This window comes from Coloeus monedula (genome assembly GCF_965178545.1).
Source record: "Coloeus monedula genome assembly, chromosome: 2".
Taxonomy (NCBI): Eukaryota; Metazoa; Chordata; class Aves; order Passeriformes; family Corvidae; genus Coloeus; species Coloeus monedula.
This window is the reverse complement of record NC_138782.1, coordinates 39,588,599-39,605,057: the sequence shown is the minus strand read 5'-3', so window position 1 is coordinate 39,605,057 and position 16,459 is coordinate 39,588,599. Positions and strand designations below refer to the sequence as shown.

General features: G+C 37.4%; 1 protein-coding gene across 7 annotated transcripts in view; it reads right to left on the bottom strand.

Moving 5' to 3' along the window:
• BIRC6 (baculoviral IAP repeat containing 6) overlaps positions 1 to 16,459 on the bottom strand; it is a 173,613-nt gene that overhangs the window by 79,749 nt on the left and 77,405 nt on the right. For 6 of the 7 annotated variants that reach the window (XM_082302472.1, XM_082302475.1, XM_082302478.1 and 3 more), the window contains 12 exons: positions 16,263 to 16,373; positions 13,581 to 13,714; positions 12,521 to 12,648; positions 9,848 to 10,410; positions 9,121 to 9,296; positions 8,493 to 8,589; positions 8,121 to 8,315; positions 6,001 to 6,201; positions 5,086 to 5,365; positions 2,726 to 2,982; positions 1,464 to 1,572; positions 743 to 964 (listed from right to left, as the gene is read on the bottom strand). In XM_082302472.1, coding sequence (XP_082158598.1) covers positions 743 to 964; positions 1,464 to 1,572; positions 2,726 to 2,982; positions 5,086 to 5,365; positions 6,001 to 6,201; positions 8,121 to 8,315; positions 8,493 to 8,589; positions 9,121 to 9,296; positions 9,848 to 10,410; positions 12,521 to 12,648; positions 13,581 to 13,714; positions 16,263 to 16,373 — 2,473 coding nt within the window. The remainder of the gene's footprint in view (positions 1 to 742; positions 965 to 1,463; positions 1,573 to 2,725; positions 2,983 to 5,085; positions 5,366 to 6,000; positions 6,202 to 8,120; positions 8,316 to 8,492; positions 8,590 to 9,120; positions 9,297 to 9,847; positions 10,411 to 12,520; positions 12,649 to 13,580; positions 13,715 to 16,262; positions 16,374 to 16,459) is intronic. The other variant, XM_082302476.1, reaches the window with a different exon arrangement.

Sequence of the window (16,459 nt, the reverse complement as noted above, 5' to 3'; positions counted from 1 at the left end):
TTAACAGCCATATTTCTATAAAACTCGAGAAACAAAGTTATATGGCTTCTCTTTTGTTTTGTTTAAACAGAAGACATAGTTAAGCAACATAAATTGCAAATATTAGATCATGTATTTCCATTTTATGAGTCACTAAGAGTATACATTTGGTGTTTAGGGTAAACTTCTCTTTAGAATGCACCAAAATGAAGCAAATTCATAGCTTAAGATTCACTCCAGATTTTGTGCCTTCATTTCTTTCAGATCAGACTGGCCAGAACAGAAGTGGAAACTCCAAGAAAACATGTCCCACTTCTCACCTCTCAGCTATCAGTTACAGATATTGGATACTGTGACAAATAAGACAATGCTTCTATAACAGCATCCTAATGAAGATCACTTAGAAGTAATGTGAAAATTATTGCAAACAATTTCAGCAAGAATAGTCCACTAAAAGACCTCACAAACGAAACCATGAACCAGCTAACCTTTCACATATATGCAAGTATATATACGGATTTCCTGTTTCATTTCAGATTTTTGGGTCTTTAAACACAACTATACATGGAATATGTGAAAGGCAGCTTTAAGTTTAGAACTACAGAACTACCTGTTTGGATATCATTAGGTATCCACTCTATCAGTTAGCTCCAGGGATGTGACCTTCCACTACTATTTTAAAATCAATGCCCTTCAAGTTGTATTTCGGCAGTGAACAGTTTAGCGACAAAAATCATGAGGTGCAAAACTTTGCTTTACTTACTCAAAGAGCTCCCTGTCCAGCAACGCTGGCAGATCGTATTCAACGAGCAGCTCGTAACTGTGCCACAGAATCGCTGCCACGCAATGCAAGTGGGAAGGAGACGGCATCAGAAGCCCATACTCTCTGGTTGAGCTATTGGGACTAATGTAGCTGACCCGGCCACTTTTTTTCATAGCTGCAACTCTTGCAGAATCACTGACCCATTTCAGCAATGCTTGAATTCTGTAAGACAAGATGATGTTGCACATTATAAAGGATCAAAGAAACACTCAGAACCCAATTAACTTGCTGGTTTATTGTAATCTAATTTACACGTTTATCTCTTCCTTGGAAGAAAAGTTCAAGAGTGAGCTCAATCCCTGTTTTCTCAAGACTTAGATCAGGGCAAAAATTAATTAAAAAAATTCATCTTGGACAGCCATATGTGAACCTTCTACAGAAAAAGAAAATATAGCAGGTATCTGAGTTCTGAGTATTTGAGAGGAAAGTCAGCTAAAAACCAAAGTTTTATCACATTTATAAGAGCAGAAAAAGAGGGACAGCATTCCCTGGAAAGGATGCAAAGAGCTAGGACAGAAAGCTTTTTCAGATTTCTGCACTTTCATGCTGTCTCATAACAAACAGATTTCAAAAATGTTTGGTTTTATGAACTAATATCAAGCCACTGTTTAGCAGATTACTATTTGTATATGCTTCCACATGACAACCCAAATAACATTACCTATCTTTTGTTCCAGGGTCTTGAGTTGTTCCAAGCTGATAAAGAATGTCTATTGTGGAGTCAGAAGAGAGACCATTTAATCTTCCAAACAGTAAAGGGCTATTCAGATCTTGCCGCATTCAAAAAAAAAAGGGGAGGGGAAATAATAGAAGTACTTACATATGTATTTTTTAAGTGTACTAATGACATTATTACAGAATTGCAATATTAACATTGAATTAAGTTTTGCCATTAACGTAAGGATGAAATTCTTATTCACACCACTGTCTCAAAACTGTGCATTTTGTATGTTCAGTGTTCAGCCTTACTATGAAAGGAAAAGCCATTACAACGTTCATCAGATGAATGGAGGACTTAAGAGGTTTACATAGCAGGGTTTTCTTCAACATATTCCAAAAAGACATGACTGATTCCAACAGAGCTGTCAAATCTCTTGCTTCACAGAAGCAAACACTTATTTCAAAATTAAAGCTTATTTAACTCCAATTTCCATAAATGGGATTAGATCTGAAGATTTTCACAGGTTATTTCCTATTCAACTTCATCCTCTGCCCCGACAGAAAGGACTCCCCTATCTAACAACAATCCAGCAAACCAGAGCAGTCTACACTGAAACACCAACTCATGGCAAAAGAAGACATGGAAGCCAATTTTAAAAAGTGTTTTCTGTCAGCAGCCTCAAAACAGGAAAAAAATTAATTTGTTTTCTTTCATTTAAAAGCTACAAAACAGCAAAGTGGTATGAAACCATAAATACAAATTCCCCAGTGCATTAACGGAACGGCTTCTGCAAAATTTCACTGTGGGACATATAACATAGCTGTATCTTCATTATATACCTCCAGACAAAAATATTTTCAGTGCTTAGTGTTACTCAGAATTCATACTGTCCTACAGACTACTGCTGCCCAAATACTGCATTGGTTTTCCTTGACAGTACTTGTGGCAGTACTCTTTATTTTAAAACATCTGGACACAATATCTAAAGCAAGAGACGTTTAGGATACACTGTACATCCTACTCTGTTTCTTCAAAACACTCACCTAATTATGAAAAACCAAACAACCCTGGTTGCACTGCTTTACTGTTGTAGGACTACCCACATACAAAGACTGTGATACTTAGAAGCCAATCAAAGCACAATGGCACGTCCTGTCAATCCAGATTCAGAATCAGAAAGCAACATGCAAATAAACTGTATTTGTACTTTTATACAAGCAATGCTTTTAAGCAACAACTGAAAAGAAAAACACTGCACTCACCTGCAGGATCACTCCCTGATGCCGAGCAGTTTCTTAGAAGAATGTCAATCAATTTTAGGCCAATTCTGGTGGACTGAAGCCCAATTTTCACAAGCACAGCCTCAATGTTTGGAGAATGCATCCCACAGTAAGGGGACATTAGTAAAGCAGCACATGTCTGCAACAGATTAGCAGTGGGTGCTGCAGCACTAGCCATCATTCCTTCCAAATCACTTATGTGAGTGAGGCAGTGGTGCAATAATCTTAACCATCCAATACTGAAAAGGAAAACAGAAAAATGAGCTGATGTATTATTTTCTTATTACATTATTTTTCATCTGTAGCACAACTATCTGTATTAGATTATAGGGCAAGTACTGCAGAAAACTTCTGTGACATGATCAAACATCATCTGAGCGAAGCAAATGACTGAATTTCAGACCGCAATGTAATATACAGCAGTAATGCTGCTGCAATCATTGTATTAAGATTGCAAGGAAGGCAGGGTGTGTGGGCAGGAAGAGTTAAGAGCCTACAACTTTTATTACTAAAGTTTCTCAAGATTTCTCGGTTCACATGCGTTTTCTTCCACTAGGGCCAACCTGCTGAGGGAGGGATGAAAGGGAAGGTGTTTATGCAGGGGAATGGGTGTAGGGTGGGCTTGGGTTTTATTGGTTGTTGGGTTTTTTTGGTTTTCTTTGTTGGGTTTTGTTTGCTTGTGTGTTGTGTTTTCTACGTCAAAAGGAGTGAAGGTGCAACAGTAGCTGGCATTAAAATTATACACCTGCACAGCTTCCCTGACATTACAAACTTTCAGGATCATACACGTTTACAATAAACTACAGTGAACTTTAGGGAGCCTCATTTAAATTGCATACAGAAAAAGCACAGAAATTAAAAACACGTTAGCTACTACATTTCCCTCATGTCTCTCATCCTTTGACAAAATCATTCAGAAGTCCTTCTAATAAAAAATCCTGAGAAGCAAACCGATCGTAATTGAATCAATCTGGAAACAAATCAGTTAGACTTTACTTATAAAATACACCACAATACTATTTAAACTAGCATCATGAACAAGATGGCAATCTAAGCTGTATGTGAAATAAATCGCATCTTTCACTGACAAGTTCTACACTAGCAGGTTAACTTGTTTCCATAGCTAACCTTTACCACAGTTTAAAAAAATGCAAAGTTGCATATAGATCTTAAACTGAGCTTACAATTTTATTTTAGGAATCATTTGCTCCTAAATCAATTGGATTCATCAACTACAAGAGAGCAAGTTCTCTGTTATGTCTAAAAAAAATTTATGCAAGTTTATTGAATATATCTATTGCATTACTATCACTATTTCATTGAGATACTTAAAAAATTAAGCCGAAATCTACAATAAAACATTTCAGGAAATGAGGAACATACACTCACCTCCTTTCTTTAGATACTGATTATTCTTGTGTCACTTTATTATAACCTTTTCTGAAGTAAAATTACAGCATAAGTTGGCTATAATAATTTTCTTCACTGCTATTCAGGAGCAAAAACCAACTTTAGTTTTACAGTTTTTATTAAATATACGCTGCAAATATTAATGTTCTCTAAATTTACTTATGCTCTCAAAATTTTTCCCTGCACAAGAAAAGTTCTTAAAACTTTCCCATGCTCTCTTCAAATTTATAAACATCAAGGTTCAAAGATAAAATATTTAAAATTAATGAGTTTTTACAGTTTAGTAAGCTAAATTTAAGAACAGAAAATCTCAAAAATCCATCTGGTAAATTAAATTCGAAGTTGGAAAACTTTGACACTTTTTAAAAAATCCTTACGCGTTCATTTATTTTTATTTTTAAAAAGAGTGAGAAACTCAACATGTCACCTAACCAAATAAAAGTGTTTGAAAAGAAATCTTGCTGATATGCCAGAATCATAACAACATTCAGCTCCTATTTTTGAAATGTCTGCAAACAGCAATATTAGATATGACTTCCAAAAACATTCCATTGTTCTATTTCTACTCCTGCTCCAATACTTATGTAATTCTGTTGACTTCTATGAGGATAAGAAGTATTTTGGCACTCCATTTTTCTTGACAACTGCCTACCCATTAAAAACACAAAATGCAACTCTAAATGCTTTCCTGTGCTTTGTATTCTCTCACCATTGCAGATATGAAGCATTCCCTTTAGATATGCAGACTAAGCATGCTACTAAAGAAGTGAGAAGTACTGCTTATATTTCCCTTCATATTGGGGGGAAAAAAAAAAAAAAAAGGAAGAGTTTGCTACTGAAAGATACGACTCATAGAAGAAAACACCATAAAAAAACCCCCAAACCCTAAACCAGGAACTGGCACAAACTGTCCCCTGACACCAGAGCCTTACCTCGTTTTAGAGACCTGATCCTCAGAGGGAAGGAAGGGATTATTGACGGTGGCAGAGGAGGTGTTTCCAAAGGCCGTGAGGCCTAACAGTTTGATCTGAGAGAGGCCCAGGGTACTGGCATCCCGGGGACGATGGAGACGAAGGCAGACAGCTGAGGCAACTTCAGCTTTTACCAGCTGGATTTTTATATAGGTGAGACCACTCGTGATAACAGGAGTTGACAGAGGTAACATATTGACACCATCTGCGCTTATTTCAACAGATACTGATGAAGGGCAAGCTACAGAGCAATATAAGAAGGTTTAACACTATTTTAAAATCTGTATTAGTTTGTCTTCAACAGCAATACATGTTCAACACTTAAAATTCAGAGAACAAAATGACTGAAATGATCTCAGGCAGACACTACTACAGAACTGCAGCTGAAGGACTTGACCTGGGTGATGGTACATGTTAAAATGCACAAGCATTTTGATACATGGTATATACAGTTTATCTCAAATATTTCAAATAAATTGAGATAAAATCCAAAGATTCAAAGAAAGTCCTGTCACTGCAAACAGTTTCCTTATCAGGGCTACAACAATAAGAGCTGCAAATATCATGCTTTTTCCCAACCACCGTAGAAAAGCATTTTGCCTGAAGACGCTTGACCAATATCACTTTCTCACTGGGCAAAGTTTTTTGACATGCTTAATATGAACGCCACATAACACCTACTACACTAGAAACCAAGCAGAGGCAGGGCCTTCCATTCTCAAGGAAAGCAGAATTTGCAAGCTTTTCAAACTTATTTTACAGGCATTACTCAAACAACCTCTCAGCTTTAGTTCATCTGATTATACTCTTTGCATTGTTTCCAAATCCCAACCTTCAAATTTTTGAACTGGCATCAACATCAGCGAATCTACTTACTTGCCAGAGAGGCCAGGTGAGGCTGGATGTGGATCTCCTTGAGCAGCACAGCTGCGGGAAGGTGAATCGTGAGGTCACACCAAGCTTCCTCAGGTAAAAATATGTATGACCATGCAGCAGACCGAGCCCGTCTGTGGGGAGGAGTAGCCTGCAACAGCACTTCAGCAGGCTGGGCAGTGGGACTGCTTGAGGTGATTGAACCTTCAGAAACAGCACCATTAACATTGATTATTAATGTTTATTAATAAAACCTGGATTAATTTACAACCTGAACTGTGGAAAACACCTTTTTTTTTCTGTCTCCTCTCTTTTGCTTTATCGATAATATCCCATGTGTAATGCCCCCTGCTGAGTTATTTTTCTTTTACTTGAGACTGTTTTGAATAGGCAGTTTACACATCCACATGCATATGTATGCTCTTGAAATTTGCTAGGGGACACTTGCTACCAAAACTCTAAGCTTACTCTCAAGAGCACATGAAAAAACAAACCAAACAGAAAGGTGCAGCTTGAACAGTATGCTTAGAACTTGAACTCAGTTAATTCAGTTTACATACTTTAAAGGTTTAAATACTAAAACAACATAAATGACTTTATAAGCAACTCCTGCAACCCTTTTTCTTTAACAAGGTTTCACATGAAAACCGTTTTCTAAAAAAGACACCAGAATCAGAAAAAACCTGACCACAGCAGTTGCTTCTTTTTCCACTCCTAGCATAAGGTAATAATGAAGAAGGAAGATGTAGGCTGTCTTCTTTAGCAAGTTATAGGGTATAACAAGAGAAGATTTGAGCTGGTCCAAACTACAGGTACTTGTGGTGTTTTACTTTAAAGCAGCTATAGCCTGACCCCACAACTAAATGCCTAGCAGCAGCTGGACATTAATTCCTGAACACATTTTAATAAACTTTCCTCCCAAATGAATTAAGCTCATCTCAGATAGTAACCACATGATGAGAATCAGAATGTACTACAGAGACTACTAAATGATGGGAATCTGAATGTACTAAGTGAGGGTAAACAGAAGGTTAATTTCAAAAGCACACTTCTGACTGAAAGTTAAATACTAAGAGAGATGCACTCATGGCAGAACATCAAGAATTGCAGCACTTTGTAAGCTGGGAGATAAGGTAGGAAGGAACCTACCACCACACATGCTTAGGATTTTTACTATTTAAAGTAATAAAAGAGCCAACATTTGCAGGATTCCTAAATTTACCTTTTAGAAATTTGTGAAGAGCAAAGTAGATTCCAGTGGCTCCTATTCTGCCCCTACTCTACCAAATAAACCTCTTCATACTGTCTTTTGTAATGCCATTATTTTTGACACTCTTAAATTTGAATTGCAGGGCTGAATGGATTCCTCTCTCATCCAAAAATCTCTCCAGAAATTTTAAAATTAATCCTTTCTTTTTCCCCGCTCATCACTGAGACAAACTGTATGAATACATTCAAGGGCTACAGTAGGCTAGTGGGCAGCAAAAGAAAACAAAGACACTAGAATTGCAAAGGAAAGCCTTTGTAAGGCATTACAGTACCACTACCTCTTAAAACACATTTTAGTTAACTGGCAGCCATTGTATTGATATCAAAACAGCACTGGAATTCTAACAAATGCTCATGCAAGCGACATGAGAGCAGCCAGAAGTAGATATGAGTGCACCATCACTAATATCAGCCTTATGCTCCAGCTTCTTCAGCTCTGCTTCACGTAGTTCAGGCTCATTCTCCATCATTCCACCACACTATGCTTCTGTATTAGCTCCATCAAAATTGATGTGACTTAAGAGAAGTTAGTGAGTCTTAGCGTGTGTAAGGCAGATGGTGGGCTGGAACCATGCATCCCCTGACCTAGGGGAGGAGAAAGGGGCTCACCTTGATGCATGACTACCAGATCACTTCCCTTCCTTCTCTGCTCTGTCCACATGATATCTTATTACCTGTGGTGGAGGGGACTAACCTCATCCCTCAACATTACCTTGAAACACCATCAATCCCTCTCATTAGAAGACTTAGTAGTATTGGAACATTCAACACTATTGTAATACTTTTTGCTAAGAACTTGATACACATTCAAATGACCAGCAGACATTTATCTAAGAGAAAGAAGCATTACTCACCCAAAGGTGCAAAATTGTGAATTCCTTCTGCATTATCAGGCTCAGAAGCAAGCACTCGGGCTTTCAAACTGCTATCTGTCGCTTTGGTGGGACCAGAATCCAGGAATTTCATAATAGTTGAAACCATGCTTCTTGCTGTGTTAACAATAGCTCTTGTGCTTGTTACCATGTTGTTACAGATAAGTTGAACACCCCCTGTGTATAATGTGGGCAGAGAGAAAAAATACTCCTCAGAAGCACACAAGAGATTCCTCACAAGCAAAGGCCTATTTAGTAAATTGGCCCCTGTAGACACACATATGCATTCCCGAAGTGCCAAAAAAATCTAAACCAAACCCTTTATTTATGTGGCTAAAGAAAATACATTCTTACCCATATCGTGGAAAGCCTTCAGAGCCTCACTTGTATCCAACACGCGTAAAATGAACCAGAGCAGTGGCTCAGATAACTGACACGTGGCAAGAGAACCCTAGCAGAAAAACAATTAAGAAATACGCAATTTCATACAAAATCAGTACAGTAGAAATTCACATAACAGCTCGCAGCCTGCCCATTTAGTAGGAAAAACTACCAGAGAGGAAATGCCACCACAGTTGCCACCATACAGCAATACCGTGTTCCACATGGTTCAGTTCTTTACATAAGAGAAGTGTTTGGGGTATGGACAAGCTCAAACCCACAGGGTGAGCAGCTTAAGGGAAATAAGAGTACTGAGCATTAAAATAGCCGCAATAAATGTGCTTCTCACTTGCATATAATAAATTATCTCATCCCTCTTCAAGCCTTTAGCCAGGAATGCTTACACGAATGTGAAAATGTCCATACAGAAACTCTCCCTCTACCATGGGCAACAGAACAGCTTCCTAACCTCAGTACCCAAATGAAGTAAGGTCATAAAGATGTTAACATTTCTTTTACATAAAACTAGTTGAGTTTTCTGACCTAATTACTGATTACAGAATCAACTACCTTGAAAGACAGCAAGCCTAAGGGAACTTACCTGCCTTCCCATGTACCCACAGGCCATGTAGGTAAGAATAGGCTGAAGCATTACTTGAACTGTCGTTGCTTTCTTACTAAGTGTTGTCAGGATAGTGAACAACCCATCTCCAACTGATATTGCATCTAAGCCACCATGAAAGTTCTCATGTTTAGTGAGATGTAAGCCACTTGCACCTTAATGAAAACAGACAGTTCAAAGGTAACAAACTGAGACCTAACAAACCATTAACAGCACATAAGAGATTTCAAGAATATTCAAATGTTCACATGACTTTTACAAAGTACAAATGGACCAGTTTTCAGGATCACATGAATTACAATTAGTGTTCCCAGATATGTATAAATACGAAGACTTGACCCAGGAAGTCAGGAAATTTAAATCAAATTAGACCATAAAAAAGAGTGCAATTAGTGAAGGAAATAGGGTAACTACAAGGATTGGAATCACTCCTAGCTAGACAATCTCCATAGTTCCTTTAACATTAAGCATTCTGAGATTCAGCAAATTCAAATGCCAAACACATTGCTGTTTGGTTTCAATTACTGTCTTCCACGTCACGTTAGGATTTTTTTTCAAGCATCTGTTCCCCTTTACCTTCTTTTCTCTTCTTTCCTGCCATCTCTGTGACACATTCTTTCCCATCTACACCCGGCTTATGAGTTTGCAGAAGTTTTAGATGTTTTACCACCCAAAAGACCTTCCATCTTACTCAAAAAATACCTACCAATAATCATTGCCATAGCACTGCTGTTACACTGGCCAAGTGCAGACAAAATCTGGCTCATAATTTGTTGGTTGGCTAACACCAAGTCTGCCACGTATGCAGTTGATCCTTGAGTATTAGGGTTGCTTCCATTGCCATCTTTGCCTCCTGAAACCTTTTCCTCATCAGACACACTGTCTGTAGTACTGCTTGCTACTGGAACACGGGCACTGTATTCTCGGTTACTGGAAAGTGGCAGCTGAACTAAAATGTTTATCAGCTTTAATAAATCAAACATGAGTTGATCCCTTGTCATTTCTCCACAAACTGCTTTGGCATCACCTGGACGGATAATATTGGCAAAAAGCCCTCCAAAACATGCTCGAGCACCCACAGAGCTGTCTGAGCCACTGCGAGACATTACTTTGTCCGAACACGTAATGTAATGATGCACAAGAAAGGTTATAGACTCGATTACTGCAGAAATAGTGCTAACTGATACAACTTCAAAATTCTGTTCCAGGGTGAATTCCAGGAGTTTCACTTGAGCATCCAATGGTCCCTGGCCTGTCTGGAAAGCACCCCTGAAAGAAAAAAAAAAAAAGAAAAAAAGAAAAGAAAAAAGAAAGAGATTGCAAGTTAAACAGGTTTGGCTGTTTGAGTATGGCTTTTTCCTTAATTTTTAAGAATCAAAAAGCACACCAGATTTCCAATAAATAAAAATCTAGCTATTTTCAGAAATGCATGTTGCAGCAAAATCTAATCTTTCACCTGCATCAAGCTTTTGTAATTTTTTAATACACTGGTCATTAAACAGCCTGTAGAACCTGCTCATGCCACCACCTTCCTGATACCACTAAGGATTAAGAGGTTAGCTTTGAAAAAGGCTAGGATTAATCTTTCTTTTTTTTTAAATTCAGTTAATTTTGTAGGTAAAAACTTGGAAGAGTCTATATATAGACTGAATAGTCCTGCTCAGTTCTTGGTGAAAAGTTTCCTACATTTGCAAGAAAACCTCATGGGAAGCAGTCACACAATACTTTAATATCACGAGGATTATTTAGTTGGTAACAGGAAATCGTGATGGATTTTTTCTTCCCATAGGCCTTTTGTTTAGCCTATACCACTCCCCACCCAGAGATAAAAAGAAGAATGGTCAGGTTTCACCTATCTAAATAGTACTTATACATAAGACCATGAGAAGGTACTCAAAATATCACAGGCTGGTGCTTGTAGGTTGACTGCTTGAAGGATTTCTCTTAAGGATAAGTTTATTTTATCAATTGTTTTTACACATATAGTGCTGGACTACAAAAATAACCTTTTGAATCAGTATCTAAAATAAAACTTGTACTGGTTACTGAATTTTCATATACTTCTCTGTATCTTTTCACCTTGATTAATCTTATCCTAACTTTCTAAATTAAATACAGAACAAAACAGTTTATAGAAACAGCCCTGAAGAAAATATTTGAAATTTAATTAATTCTAACAGTAAAATACTGCTTTTCTTCACAATGAATCTTATCATCAGACATGGTACAATTCAGTAATTACCTGTGTTCTTACAAATAACTATCTAAATCCCTTTCTGGTACTTCGCTTCCATTTAATGGCATTTCAGTCTCACCCTAACACATTTCAAAAACTACCCTTTCAGTGGTCTAATTAGCTTATTTCAAACAAATGCTGGCATGCAGACACACACTCCAAGGTTCACTGTGAATCAATGGTTTTATTGTGTTATGACATGTCTCGTTGAAATCACTGATCATCAATATAACCTGGTAAACACCACTGCTATAATTTAAGTTACAAAGGTAAAATCTCTTAGAGAAGGCAGGAACCATTTTCTGTAAGATTACAGAATAGATAACACCAAAGTGCCACCTACTGGGAACCCAGAACTGAGGAAGCTCATCCCCAGTTATATGAAGCCTTTGTCTGGAGATGAGCAGAATGTCAATACCATAAAGAAATGCGTCCTAGTGTACTTCAGACTGAACAACTGTCTTATTTCCAGTGTACCACTGGATACAGAGCCTTGTGCCCATTGGCTTTGCCTTGAGGAAGCAGAACTGTGAAAGACAAGACATAAGCTCTTATCTCTCTCCTGGCCAGAGACACTTCTCTACACTAGTGGACATCAAGAGGCCCCAGGAGAGTGGGGCAGAGGATGTTTTCCACTGTCGTGTGGAGAGAAAAAAAACCACCAAAGATAAAGCAATAAAAATATATATTGCATAAATAGAATTATACAATCTCATATTTCATCCTACCATGGAGAAAAACTATCCCTACTATTTTCACAATCTATGAATAATTTCTGGAATCTTCCATTAACTCAGACTTCTCAGTATACTTTTTTAATAGGTAAGCTCATCAACAGTGTCTTTACTTTAGGGAATTACTTCAACAAGTCTACATCCTAGGTTTAAATAAAATCAGTACAAAATTTTAGTGCTTCTGTTGACAGTCCCTCATACAGACAGCTGTGTGTGAATTCCAGATGCATTTTCCATGTGCCAGGAGCAGCTCAGATCCTGCTGCTACTGCTGCAGCCACAGTGACGATTTCCACTGACACGTAACTTGACAGTATGACAAGGCATACACACATCTTAGTTGTGATTCACAATCACACAGATTTTAAAGAAAAGGAGGGTATGAAATAAAAAAAACATGTAAGATTTACCTTTCTGTTGAAAGTATATGTATTAATTTCAGTAAAAATTCACTGAACATCTGAGGACAAGTTGAAGAAAGGTGCACTTGCAATCGAGTAAGAAATTCTTGCATAGCTTGCGTTGCTGTTGGCCCAACCTAGAAGAAAAGGCATTTTAGGAAGTATTAGATATAAATGAAATATCCTCAAAAACATCAACATCTTCTAAGAATAGGAAATCATTGCACAGCTTACCTTGCTTTCTGAAAATTTTTACAGCATTTTTACAGAGCTAATCTATCCATTTATATTACATGTTTTTCTATTACCAATCATGAGTCAAAAGCAAGAAATTCAGTTCTTTGTCTACAAAGTGTTTTTCAGCTTGAGACTCTCTTTTCAGTAATGCAAACCATACTCCATACAGAATATATTTCTGTGCTAATCTGAATGTTTTTAACAAACTACATACTTATGTAAGTACTTTAATGACACTGTGCACTGTTAAAGTTCTGGAAATGACTATGTATTTTCTGAAAAATTTGCTGGAAAAAAACCCCCTGGAACTACCAGGTGTTTTCTGTCTCCTAAACTGAGACTCCTGTCAAATACTACATACAATTAAGTTCACTTGGGCTTTTTTTTAAACACTATTCGCAGATATTTCAAAGACTGCAAAAACCAAGAAAACACTACTTGAAATTAGGAGAGGCAGCAGATACCACATCAATTCAGAAACACGCAGAAAAGTGTGATTTTAAATTCAAGAATTCTTAGATATTAAAACTTAACATTCATTGGCATTTTTATCCCAGCTCAACAAGATTTTGGGAAAGTAACTGAATGGAACACTTCATTAACATACGGCATCCTCTCCCTGTGGCAAGTCTCCAGAGTTGTAAAAACATACCAGCACTACTGAGTGTATCAACAACACAAACTTCCCTACAGCTGCTCATCAGAACCAACTAAGACTATGACTAGAAGAAGAAACAAGACAAGGATATAATACATTATGAATGAACATATATTTCTGTCAACTCTCTTGAAATCCTATTAGTGTTTTTCTCTTATTTTAATTGCTTGTTACCTGTGGACTGTGTTGATTCGTTCCATGAGGGTTAGTGCCAGAAAGAAATTTCACTAACACATGAATGAGGTTGGGGTCTGACACCAACAATTGGGCAGTACTTTCCTGAGCTCCAATGGCACTGGTTGGACCAGCTTAAAAATAAAGACATAAAAATTAAGTGTGTAATCTTAAACATTAAGCGTAAATCAAATATTTATAGTGCAAATCCCTTATATTTATTTCATGATGCAGAAATATTCTCAGCTAAATCAGCTACCAAAACCTCCTTACTCAGGACTACAATTTTGAGTTTTCCAGTAAGTACAGATATAAAGCCCCAAAACTGTCCAATCAGTGCTCCAAGGTTGCTAAGGCAGTATTCCTGAAAATAGAGATTAATTTTGTAGGTGCAATACATACAGACATTTTGATTTGTCTCTTTTTGTTAGTCCAAGACTTTAATAAGGCTTAAGTGCATTTGTTAGTTTGTCAGACAGACCAAGTGTTCTGTTATGCTGTAAACAATCACAGTATTTTTGTTCTTGGCACATGCAAAGACTTCTCAGAATAAAACTGTAGGGAGCTTAACAGAAAAGAACTCTCAACACCAGAATTTGAATTAAAAACCACCCTTCAGTGATCAAATGAATGAGCTTTACTACATGTGAAGTCTTACTCTTGCAGCAGTAGTATACTGAATCAGTTCAAAACACTTTATGAAACAGATGCCATGGAAGTGGGATAATGTCCCTCTTTTTGATAAATGTCATCATGCCAGCGTTCTCCCCTGCACAACTGGCTCAGGTGTACAACTCCCCCCTGGGGGAGGCATAGGGACATCGACAAGTAGGCCTAAAGGTGTTCATCCCTTCTCATAAGGCATAACTGACTCAACTATGCTGTCTTTAAGAGGCACCTGTCATGTCTTAGGTTGTGTCAAACCATCAAAGACCCCCAAAATGCCCCAGACTCATCTCAGGGGCCTTCCACCAGAGGATTGTGCATGATCCAGTGTTGCATCAGGTGGGCATTCCCACCGGAACTTGAATGTATATTAAACCATTGAACTCTGTGTTTCCTAGGTTTCCCCCATCCCTGATGGATCAAAATTGTGACCATCAATTCCACCAATGGATATCTAAATTGCAACAATCAAATCTTGTCTCTGAATCCACAGGTGGTGATACCTTTCCTCTCCACTATCTAATCTTATCCTTTCTTTCTTCCTTTTTTTTCCCTTATATGTTTTTCTAAGTGATATCTTTATACTTATGTATTGTTTCACTTCTACAGAAAATAACCAAAACAGCTACATAGCTCCTTTCCATTGCAACCAAATTGTTCTAAAATAAACCTGCCATAGAGGTATATATCTATATCCTTCTCTCTCTTTGTGTGTGTGTGTGTGTATATATATATATATATATGACCAGTGATTATTTGGTGTTGTTTCACTCTAATCCACCCCACGAGATCTATTAACAAGAACCTGTAACCCAGCCTTTAGTGACAGGTCATGACACTTGCATCTCCAACCCTTTCCAACTCAACTCCAACTCACAATCCTATATACAAAAAATCCACAACCACATTCATACGCTCAAGTGTGCCTGCCATGAACCACAGGGGTTGCTTCTGAGCAGCTTTTTATTCACCTACTGATCTCAGGTAACGATTAAAAAAACTTGCAAACACACAGCTGCCTGTCAGTGTCAGAGAAGAACACTGAGCCTCATAACACTTGCAAGATATTCACATATCATCCCAGTGATACACACTGCATAAATTTGGAAATTTTTCCAATCTACAGACACAAACTGGAAAGTTGACAGTACGTGTGCTTGCTAACTGAAAGCAGTTGTACCAGAAATCAGGCCATGTTCTATTTTCAAATACTAAGAATAAGAGCGAAGTTTCAGTTTGTGCATAATAAGTCTCTTCCATTAGTTTTTGGCAGTTCTATTTCTTCACCTGATGGCAAAAATTTCAGCAGATTTTTGTGAGACTGATTTCTATATAACATCACAGAAAGGGGACAGAGAGTACAAATTTTAAGAAAAAAGTGCATCTTAAAGTCAGTGATTTAAAATGGCCAATATGAAAAAGAGATTCATAGGCAATATTTAAAAAACACTTCCTTTAATTTCTACCAGTCTTGTGGCAAAATCTCATTCACAAAGTGAGATTATTTCTAGTGTGTTATTGAGCAATATAGAGAATGTGAGATATACTGGTATGCATAGGGAAATGAAATGGCTGGATTTTCTATTTTAATAGATTCAACTTCTGGGGGCTTATTTTCAGATAGCTTAATATAAGCAGTGACTGGTGCCTGCATATTTACAAAGTATTCCTACTCCATCAGAAAAACTACTATCTTACTCATAGCAACTTAATCATTCCTCTCTGCTACTCCTTCTCATAGTGCAAACCTAATTTTCAGGGATCATTAGCTAGTTCTAAAACGTTTTTTGGAAGACATTGACAACTACTTATAATGACATTTTTTTTACCATAAGGATTTCTGTTTCCCATGGTACAAGCAATTCAAGGAGATCACCCTTGAAACGCCTGAAGTTAATGGAGAAAAAAAGTACTTGTATGACAAAAGGAATGTTCTGGAAGTCTTTTGATGGAATTAACACTCATTTGTACATCACTAAAACTGTCAGCATAAGAAAACCAACCAAACAAACTTACCGTTAAGCTGCATATTTGTCATGAGCGTTAGGCTGTGAAGCACAAGGCACCACGTTCGGAGTAAAGTATTAGGATACCATGCCAGAACTGACAGGAAGCTAGTTACAGAGGCTGTCAAGAAGAAAAGGTTTTTCCAAGCTTTAATCTTCAGGGTATTACTATAAATTTCTAATTTTTACTGTAAGGTGCTATATTGA